This window comes from Cavia porcellus, unplaced genomic scaffold, assembly GCF_034190915.1.
Source record: "Cavia porcellus strain 051 isolate PalLab524CR breed Dunkin Hartley unplaced genomic scaffold, mCavPor4.1 scaffold_40, whole genome shotgun sequence".
NCBI lineage: Eukaryota > Metazoa > Chordata > Mammalia > Rodentia > Caviidae > Cavia > Cavia porcellus.
This window is the reverse complement of record NW_026947523.1, coordinates 5,188,817-5,199,168: the sequence shown is the minus strand read 5'-3', so window position 1 is coordinate 5,199,168 and position 10,352 is coordinate 5,188,817. Positions and strand designations below refer to the sequence as shown.

Genomic DNA, 10,352 nt, shown 5'->3' with positions numbered 1-10,352 from the left:
CCTCTCAAATCCACAGTGAGGGCCTATTTCCTTCAGCCCTGTAGTGCCTCATGGGCACGTGTGTCCCTTGCTTGCCCGGTGTCCACTTGCCCTGGAGGCCAGCTGGGGAGGGCTCTGGGCAAAGGGAGCTGGGGAGGAGTGCCAGGCTCCCATCCTTTGGGTTCAGTATCTGCCTGACTTGTGTTGCTTTTGAGGCCCCATCACGGACCCCAGAACTGGGGCTCCAGGTTGGCTTCCCACTGGCACCAAAAATGCCCACATGGCTGGGGTCCTCACAGCCCTCTGGGCCCAGAACCCCAAAGCTAGGGCCCAGGCTCCCCCCTCCGAGCCCTTGAACCCTGCCCGAGGAGGCTCAGCCCTTCACCAGCTGTCTCCCCTTCCTTGGGGACACCACTCTGGACTGCCAGGACCTCCCAGGCTGGCCCAGGGTGCTCCTCCCAGCTCCGGGATGGAGCGATGAGCCGGGCCCTCTGGGGTGGCGCCTGCCGAGACCTCTGGGACCCAGGTCTTCCTGGACAGGACTGGGCTTCCCCCTGAGGTGGGCGCTGGGAGGGCAGACACTGGGCCTGACCTGAAGGAACAGGGCAGCTGCCACCTGAGACTCACACACAGTGTCGCCCACCACCAGCCCACGGCCTCCCAGTGTCAGGACACCGCAGCCTCTTGGCCCCTTTCCCCTCAGGCTGACACCGCACCTGCTTGGCCACTGAGGTCACACGTGGGACACTGCTCCAGGGAATCCCCAAGAAGCAGGCGCTGCCCACCACAGCAGCCTGGGGTCTATGGGGCAGGGGCACATGGGGCCAGTGGGGTGATGCCCACAGGAGGTGATGCCCACGGTTCTCTGCGGGCGGGGAGGGGCAGTGGACAGAACAGCGGTCTCGGCTCGAAGGCGTCTGAACCAGGTCCCTGCCAGTGGCATTCCCAAGGCTGAGGCGGGACAGCTTCTCTGCAAGCAAGCACCCAGGGAAGCTGTCCCTGTGGGTGGGACAGCAACTGGAGGGTGCAGGGGGTACTACAGAGCAGCTCTCAGCAAGTGGGGTCTCCTGCTTCCTCCCCCAGAAGACACCCTGTCCCCTGAAGGGACGGGGGCCCTCACACAGGCCCAACCACACTGCCCCATGGTTCCCCTATTGGGGATTCTGTCCTTAAGGTTGAGTGGAGCTCTGAGACCCCATTCTGGGTGGCACAGCCAAAGGACCCGGACTGGGAGGCTGAGGCCGGAGGATCCCAGGTTTCAGCACAACCTGGGCAACTAAGTGAGATCTCGCAGTAAACACAGAAAAATGGGGACAGGGGGCTGAGCAGGTACGGCAGGGTGAAGCCCTGGGTTCAATCCCGGCTATGGAGAGAACGCTCCCTGCAGCCTGGCGCAGTGGTGCACACCCGGGGCCAGCACTCCGGGAGGCAGGCATGGGGCAGCTGGAGGGTGCAGTGAGACCCTCGTCTAAGTGAGACAGGCCTGGGCTAGAGCGCGGTGAATGCTGGTTCAGTGCCTGGTACTGAAAACATGAAGCTCTTTGTGCGCAGCAGTTTCTCCCACGAATCGAAGCTACCCAGGGAGGCTGTGGCAGGTGTGTCCCTTGAGTTCGGGACCAGCATGGGCAACAAATAAGACCCAGACTCAAGAAACAGAACAAGTTCTTTCCAAGGAATTCCTGTGCTCCAGCCAGTCCTCACGGGGCCGGGCTAAAGTCCATCGTTAGAACCCGCACTGGTGCTCAGCCAGGGCCGCAGAGCCTGGGGATGCTGCAGGCGTGAGGCAGCCAGCAGTGGGGACAGCTACTGTGGAGGGGAACACCCCGACCTAGCGGCTGGCGGGGCCCTGTGAGCGGTGCCCTAGGATGTGACCGCCCCCGGGCCCCAGGAATGCTGCCAGCTGCCAGAGCCCCTTCCCACACTCCCAGCACACTGAGGCGGATGCAGAGGTCAGGCAGCCCCGAGAGGCACATGTCCAGCACTGGTGCTGGTGGCGGGCCGGGCTGCCCTAGAACTTGGCCACACTGCACACTGCACTGAACTCCAGGGCCTCCGTGCCAGGACTGTGCACCCAACAGGCACCCAGCTGTGACATGCTTCCTGATGCACTAGGGACACCAGACTCATCTTCCTGCTTCGCTGAGGGCCCAACAGGGTTCTTATGCCTCTTGGGGATCGACAGGGCTCTGAGCTGGGTTCCTGGCTAGGCTGGGGCTGGGTCCACCATCCGAAGTGCATCTAGCTCTCCAGGACCAGCAAGCTGGCCTTGTCCCCTCACATCTGACCATGTCCCAGGGGAGGGGACAGGCTGGGTCACCACAGAGACCCTCAGTTTCCAGAGTTCCGGGCAAGCAGTCCTCCCTCTGTCCTCGCAGGAGCCACAGCCCAGGTCCCCACCCCGGCCCACGGGGTCACCGCAGAGACTCCTCAGGGCTTGGGTCTTCGCTGGCCTGCAGCACGTCCACATGGTCATAGGCTTTCCAGGCCTGCAGGTTACAGCTCCGGAGGATGCTGCCCAGCTGCTGCCCAGGACCGACCTCCCACGTCCTGGGGAAGGCGGCGCCGCGCCTGCGCGTGTAGATGGTGTGCATGGTCTGCTCCCACCGCACCGGGGACACCAGCTGCTGCCCCAGCAGCTTCCGGATGTGCTGCGGGTTTGCGTACCTGTGCCCACTCACGTTGGCGTGCACGGAGACCAGCGGCTGCTTGATGTCGATGGTCTTCAGAGCCTGCGCCAGGGGCTCCACGGCCGGCTGCATGAGGCGGGTGTGGAAGCCGCCACTCACTGGCAGCATTTTGGTGCGCCGGAAGTGGTACCTGGAGGAGTTCTGCCGGAGGAACCGCAGGGCCTGGGGGAGGGGTCGCGCCAGCAGGGGTCAGGGGACAGCAGTGTGGACCTCATCCTGTGCCTTTCCATCAGGTTTAATCCCCCAAGAAAGAATTCTGCCTCAACCATCTCAAGGATCTGCACCCGGCGTGCCTCAGCTGCCTTGGGTTGACACAGTAATAAGAACTGCCTTCAAGGCGGGGTGTGCTGGTGCACACCTACCCCTCAGGAGGCTGAGGCAGGAGGATTGCTTCAGTTGCAAGCCAGCCTGGGCTACGCTGGGAGACCGGGACCAGTCTGACCTTCAGAGTCTGTCTCAAAGGACAAAAAACAAATAAAAGAATCACCTCCAGGCCAGTTGTGGCAATGCACACCCACAATCCTAGCACTTTGGGAAGCTGAGGCAGGAAATCACAAATTTGAGCCTAGCCTGGGCAACTTGGTGACCCTGTCTCAAAATTTAAAAAGAGTTGGGGACATAGGTATCACTCAGCACAGGCCTCGAGTTCAATCTCCAGTACTGCTAGCACACACCCTGCAAACGCCTCACCCTCTCCACGGTCCCTCTGTACTCAGTGTCTTGAGCCATGCACCTGGACCCCATGGGCCTAATACTTCTCTGCTCATGATGCTGCCTCCTAGAAAACTCCTACTCACCCTTTAGGAGCCCACTCTAGAGGCTCCCAGTGTTGGGCTGTCCCTGCTACAGCCCTGCCAAGTGCCCACTGCACATGGGCCTCCCTCTGACAGCAGAATGACTGGGTGGCCTGTGTGTCCCTACTGCTGGTGACACTAACTGCACTGCAGGGCTCTGGAGGTGCATAGCGCTGCCCCCACCTTCCTGCTGGGTTGGGGTCTGAGAGGGGTTCGCCCACCACACCCACCTCCAAGTGTCCAGAGATGACTCTGCAGTGTGGAAAGAGGTAGTTGGACACCTCGCACACCGGATCCTCAATGCCCAAGGACCTGCAGTGCTCCTGGGCATCCACACAGGCAGCAGTGAACTTGGACTGAGGCTGGCCGAGCACAGACAGCATTCCGCTCGGGACGGCTTCCGACGCCTCCTGCATGGCCTCAGCGCGGACCTTCACGGCGTATAGCCCTGTGGAGGGCAGCCGAGACTGACTCAGGTCCCCAAGGCTGTCAGGGCCACAGTCACCCCCATCATGTCACTTCCTGCCCAAAAGCCAGGTGAGTGCAACACAGGCGTGCAGAGCAGGGCGTTCTCAGGAGTGATTCTGCCCCAGCGCAGGGACTGAAGACTGACACACGGAAAGTCTGGTGTGTGACGGAGAGATGGGACGCTCCTCAAAAGAGCATCCTACCGTGCATAGGACAGCTCCACCCCAGAGAACTGGCTGGTGCCAAAGTGTGCAGCACCTTGGGGAGAAACCCCAGGAGGGCTGGAGAGGCTGCACCCTGAACAAGCCCATCTCCCCCTCGCACCTTCAGAAAACTCCATGGCTCCAGCAAAGACGAGGGCTGCGAATTCTCCCACGCTGAATCCAGCAGCAGCGACACAGTTCTCAATGGCCTGCAGTGACAGACCTGAGTCAGGGAGGGGCTGTGGGGGAGCTCAGTGCCAGAGCACTCACCTGTCACTGTGAGCTGGGGGCCCTGGCCTGGTGCTCTGGCTGAAAGAGGACCCCGAGGTGACCCTGGCGCCACTGAGTGCCTCTGCTCCCTCCTCTGGGAAGGGAGGGGACAGCAGGTCACACCCCTGCTGAGGGAATTTTATGAAAACAGCGTCTAAAAATTGCTCAGGACAGGCCTGGCCAGGTTAAACACTATCCCTGAGCACTCTTTATCCACAGCACAGCAGCAGTCACCTCCCAGAGGCTGTGAGGTGACAGGAGGGAGCTCAAGGATTAGCTAACCAGTTACATTTTATTTTTTAGTCTTTCTGAGACAATGTCTTGCTATGTAGTTCAGTTTGGTCTTCGACTCATTTTGTAGCCTGGGAAACCCACAGCAATCCTCCTGCCTCAGCCTCCTGGGTGCTGGGATTACAGGCCTGTGCCACCATGCCCCACTAACATTTACTGCCTTGATGCTGTTTGATACTAAAAGCATCTGATTCACCACTTTCAAGTAAAATCACACTCTCAAACATCTGAAGCTGAGGCAGAGGTATCAAACTTTAAAGCCATCTTGAGTAATTTAGCAAGACCCTACCTCAAAATATAAATATAAACAAAGGGCTGGAGGATGTGGCTCAGTAAGAAGCATTGGGTTTAAATTAGGATTGAGTTTAGACTTGTTTAAATCAGGTAATACAGATAATTAAAAATCACAATGCCGTTCCCATCTTTCTTTCTCTGACTTATCATCTTCAATATGTACATAATTTTCACCCTGGGTTTGTTTTCTGCCTGCCATAGGCACAAGCTCCCCAGAGGCGGGGATCTGGATTCTGCTCTGGCGCCTACGGCAGCGCCTGACACCTCAGTCTGACGCTGCCCGGTGCGTCGGGCTCGGGGTCCCCGGGCCGAGCCCACGTTCCCTGCCGTCCCAGGGCCTCGGCCTCACCGCCGGCTGCAGGTGATGGAGTTTCTCCACAGCGGCCAGCGAAGCCACGAAGACGGCGGGCTGGCAGTGGACGGTGCGGTCCAGGTCCTCCTGCGGCCCCTGCAGGCTCAGCTCCAGCAGGTCGTAGCCCAGCACGCGGTGCGCAGCGGCGTAGAGCTCGCGCACGCGCGGAAAGCGCAGCAGCCCGCGGCCCATGCCCACCACCTGGCTGCCCTGGCCGGGGAACAGCAGCACCGAGCACTGGCCGGGCGTCCGCCGCGCAGGCGCCGCCGAGGGTCTCTCCTCCGCCGCGGTCGCGTCCCGCAGCAGCTCCGCCACATCCACGGTGCCCGGCGGGGGCACGGAGAAGCTCGAGGCGCCGCGACAGCAGCGGGGACCCCAGCTCCGGGCCCACGCGACACGCGTGACCCGGGCGCTCATGGTGACACACCTTCCTGCGCGCGTCACCGTGGTGACCGATTTCAGACTGGGATGGCGCGGCGGCGCAACGCAGCGTAGCCCCTGACGTATTTCCTACCGGGCTTCCCAGAGCACTTGTGGGAGCCAGAGGAAAGGTTCCGCAGTAATTGGTTCCGTCTGGGCTTCAAGACTTCTGCGGCTGCGCTTTGGAGGCTCGTGACCTGTGCACCGCTTTAAAGTTCCCGGGCAAGAACCGGATGCGACGCTTTATTCGTGGACTAACCAATGAATTGCAATGTAATCGTCTTTGTAAAAATTGACGTGGGTATTTGCAATACACAGTAGTTGCTTTCGTATTAGCTTATGTAGCCTTAAAGAAGAATGAAGTCAATTTGCAGGAAAATAGATGAAACTTGAGCAGTACTGTTAAGTGAAATGTTTATTTTCTCCCTAGACTACGCATGGTACTTGAAACTCTTGCATGTTCTTTCTTGCCAACAACAGGAGGCAAAATAACAGCTCTCTTTTGTGCTTCCTACAAACCAGACACAGTGCCTGGCACAAAATAAGCACCCAATAAATCTTTGTGCCACTGAACAAAGCCTTGTATATCCCTTTTTTTTTTTTTTTTTTTTTTTGCATTAGTTTATTTAACTTCTCAGGGCAAACTGAGAAGGCTAGGTGCAATTATTATCTTTAGTTTATAGACACAGACTTCCATTATTGAGTGACTGGAAGGTGGGGCTGTCCAGCTTCTGAGAGCTGCTGTTAGAGGGCTGGGTTAGAGGGAGAGTCTCACCTTCACCTTGTCACCCCAACAGTCCCCTTTCCCTGCCACGTGCCCTCATTTCCTGTCAGCTTCCTCTAAGGAGTCTAGGACACACAGGCACACAATGACAAGGCAGGCCATGTCTTTGTTTCCTGGCTGCTGTAAGGATGCCACAGACCAGGGAGCCTCAGTGACAGGAAAACCTTACAGTTCCTGAGGCCGGGAAGTGAGAGATCAAGGTGCTTGCAGTTCCTGTGTCCGATGAGGGTCTTCTTCTGGCTTGCAGATGACCTCACATGAGGGAAAGCAGAAAAAGAGGTCCCCATGCCCTCTCCTTCTCTGACAAGGTCATTGGTTCCATTCACAAGGGCTGGACTCTCATGACTCAACTACTCCCAAAGGCCTCCTCTCTAAATACCATCACCCTGGAGGCAAGGCTCCTGCAGATGGACTTTTGGGATGTGTATCATTCAGTCCATCGCAAACCACGTCAGCAAGCCTGCTTCGCTGAGTTCAGCTGGAGAATCCAGAAAACAAAGATGAGCTCTCAGGATGACCATGACCGTCTTGCTTTTAACAGGAAAAAGTGGAGAAAACTACATGTCCAACTATACAGAGGTTTGTTAGATGAAATATGGCAGCCATAAAAGATACAGAGGGACGGGGCACTGTGGTGCATGCCTATAATCCTGGCACTTGGGAGGCTGAGGCAGGAGGTTTGTTGCGAGTTTAAGAGCAGCCTGGGCTACGTAGTGACCTCAAGTCCAGCCTGAACTGCATAGTGAGACCTTGTCTCAAAAAGATACACACACACATGTACACACACACACACACACACACACACACACACACGGTACAGAGAGGATCTTCAGGAGTGCACAGAGGAGAGCTCCCTCTGGAAACTCATAAATCCACAGCAAAGAAGCCTTTTGAAGATGTAAGTCCCACACGGACAGAGGGCAAGCTGTGCAGAGGCAGGAGGGAACACCTGACTTGGCTGAGCTGGACCGAGAAATCTCGCTCAGCAGAGGGGGAGGCTGAGAACCGGTGCTTATTCATACAGCAGGAGCCCCAAAGCTTTGGAACTGGCAGGACCAGCTGCCTCTAGAGCTGAGGATGAAGGAAGGCTGAAACCCAGGGCACTATTTGAAAAGAGACTTAGATTACCGCCCTCTTCCTGACCTCCTCTGGCAAATATCTGGGCTTTTCCTAGGAAATGGTCACCCTGCAGCTGGGCATGGCAAGGACAGCAGCAGATGTGGACCTGCCTCTGACACAGCGGCCCCGAACCCTCCTCTGGAGCCATATCCTGACCCCAGGACTGGAGGACCCAAGGAACCACCAGTACAAAGGAAAATGCTAGCTACTGACAGCAGGAAGTTTCCTAACAAAGGCCCAGCAAGCTCAGCTGAAGTGGCATCCACAGGCTTATTTTGTCTTTTTAATCACCAGCAAGCAGCTCAAGGTCCCAAGCATTTGAGGAAAGCCTCTTATCACAGAGCGAGAACAAAAAACATACCCAGTTTAGAAACTATGAAGAGAGAAGAAAACAATTGTCTTAAGGAAATGATCATTAATGTCTTCAAAAGGTAACAAAAGCCAGATGTGGAGACCTACACCTGTAATCCCAGTACTCAGGAGGCTGAGGCAGGAGGACCATCAAGAACTTGAGGACTACATAGTGATGCGGATGCCCTCACATGGGCTACACAGCGAGGCTGTCTCAAAAAAATTCAGAAAACTTCTTGAATATTAAAAATAGGAAAGAATTAAAAATTGCAATAGAAGGCCCAAAGAAAAAGTTGTGGAAAAGTTTGAAAAAGTTGTCCAAAATCATCAATGCTGACACATAAAGCCTCTCCAAACTGAAAGTGCTCAAGCACTGGCACAGTGGATGGAATCAGAACCCCCATGGAGGATTTTTAGGGTCAAATTCCAAAATCTGGGGCTGGGGATTTAACTCAGTGGCATAAGCACCTGCTTTGCAAGTGTGCAGTCATGAGTTTGATCCCCAGTAACAAAACAAACAAGAGAAGGATCCAAAACTTAACTCTTCCAGAGCGAGCCAACTTGGTTCCGTCCCAAGGTGCAGCCATAACCTGGACTTACGCAGCCACCCCCAGCCACCCTTGGGAGAACTGGAGATTCCACAGCGCCCACCTCCTCCTGGGCGCCCTGGCAAGACCTCCTGCAGTGCGGGCTCTGCGCCGGAGCAGGGGAATGAAAGGGGTTTTCCACTGCTGTGGCTGGACGCATGCACTGGGGACTTGTGAGGAAGGGCGGGTCACTCTGCTGTGCTCCTGCAGGCTGGGCAGGCCTGGGGAGGTCGAGGCTGCACTGGATGAGGGCTTCTCACTGGTATGGATGCTTCACAGAGCCCCGGGGCAGCTCAGAGAACCAGATACCAGCTGTTGCATCTAAGAGAGGGAAGCCACACTGGCTTTTATCGCAGACTTGAGAGGACCCGTTAGTGCCGTGTTACTCCATGGATGGGTTCTTCCGGACAGCACAGCCCTGGAGACCCAAGCACCTCTTATTGGAGTCTGTGCCTAGATCCTCAATCCCTCAAACTGGTGCATGGCGAAAGCTCAAAGGAATGAGACAAGCAGCATGGTCTTTAGGGCTCCAGGAGGACTAAAATCCTTTACTGAGTTTAAAACTCTGCTAGCCCACTGGCCACCTGACCCCAGGCAGCCCGTACTTAATCAGAACAAGCAAGGAGTTGATGGAAAATGCAGGAAACCTGAGCAGGATCTTGGGAGGGGTTCGAGGCCCCTCAGAGCAACAGAGGATGCTAACTAAGGAAAACCATCCAGAAAGCCTCCAGGTGGCCTCAGCTATGGCCTGTCTTGCCCCTTAAGGTGTCTCCTCATGCTCAGTCCAACCATGCCTAGGCCATGCCACAGCCCCGCACATGGATTCAGCTTCAGTGGCTCCAACAAGGGTCCATCCAGGCATGGGGCAAGGCCTCAGGTGCACGCATGTGCGCCAGGCTGTGCTGCTGGACAAGCGCCCTGTGGGGTGTCCGAGCGCTGTCCCCTCTCCAGCCTGCTGTCACCATTGCTCCCAGAGTTCTCAACAGTGCCTGTCCGCACGCAGGGCTGGTTTGGATCCCAGGTGGCCAGGCAAGGCCAGGCCCTTTCCTGCCCAGCCTGCTGAGGATGCTCGATCCACCTGGTAACCGCCGTTGCCCCACTCTGGCGTCTGAATGAGGGACCCAGACAGCTTGGAAGCAAGGGGACACCACACGAGCCCTGGCCCCTGTGTGGGTCACGCTCAGCGTCTTGGTCACAGCCCTGGTGTCACCAGACCAGAGCCCACCCCTGCCACGACGTTGCTTATGGGCCAGCCTGGGTGACTTAGTGAAACCCTGTCTCAAAATACAAATTAAAAATAAAAACGACTTGGGGAAATAGTTCGGCCATAGAGTGCGTGCAGGGTTTGTGCTTGTTCTGGGTTCAAGTCTCAGTACTGCAAAAATAAATAAACATCACAGTACTGGGTCCTGGCCAAGGGTCACCACTGATCTCCGGGCCAGAGGTGTGACAACAGAATGGAGCAGACAGGAGATGCTTATCTTAGAGGCACCGGCTGGTCAGAGGCCAGTGACGGGCTAAGAACCCAAGGCTCGGTGTTCTTGGCCTTTAGGAGGCACAGAGCACAGGTGAGGGGAGCCCCGAGGGCTGCAGGAAGCTCTGGGAGTGAACCGCTGATGCAGTCAAGGTTCAAGAACTGAGGAACAACACAGTTTTGGAAAAGTGTACGCAGGAGGGCCGGGGAATTAGCTTGGCAGCTCAAGCCCTCGCCTGGTAAACTCAAGGATGTGAGTTCAATTCCTGGACTCATTGT

General features: G+C 56.7%; 1 protein-coding gene across 2 annotated transcripts; it reads right to left on the bottom strand.

Moving 5' to 3' along the window:
• Positions 1-1,624: 1,624 nt before the first annotated feature.
• Positions 1,625-5,855, bottom strand: Mcat (malonyl-CoA-acyl carrier protein transacylase). Of its 2 annotated transcripts, none has more exons than XM_003470401.5 (4): positions 5,336-5,851; positions 4,253-4,340; positions 3,691-3,908; positions 1,625-2,828 (listed from the first exon to the last, which is right to left on the bottom strand). In XM_003470401.5, the coding sequence occupies exons 1-4, from the start codon at positions 5,753-5,755 to the stop codon at positions 2,391-2,393; spliced, it is 1,164 nt and encodes a 387-aa protein (XP_003470449.1). In that variant the 5' UTR covers positions 5,756-5,851; the 3' UTR covers positions 1,625-2,390. The 2 variants fall into 2 exon arrangements, with proteins under 2 accessions (XP_003470449.1, XP_013008659.1); XM_013153205.3 differs by having other exon boundaries at positions 2,659-3,117; positions 5,336-5,855.
• Between the last annotated feature and the right edge of the window lie 4,497 nt (positions 5,856-10,352).

Coding starts and splice junctions, on each gene's coding strand:
- Mcat (XM_003470401.5), bottom strand. CDS start 5,755: ATGAGCGCCCGGGTCACGCGTGTCGCGTGGGCCCGGAGCTGGGGTCCC. Junction 4,341..5,335: donor TCCATCACCTGCAGCCGGCG/GTGAGGCCGAGG, acceptor CTGTCACTGCAG/GCCATTGAGAACTGTGTCGC. Junction 3,909..4,252: donor AGCCATGGAGTTTTCTGAAG/GTGCGAGGGGGA, acceptor TGCCCTCCACAG/GGCTATACGCCGTGAAGGTC.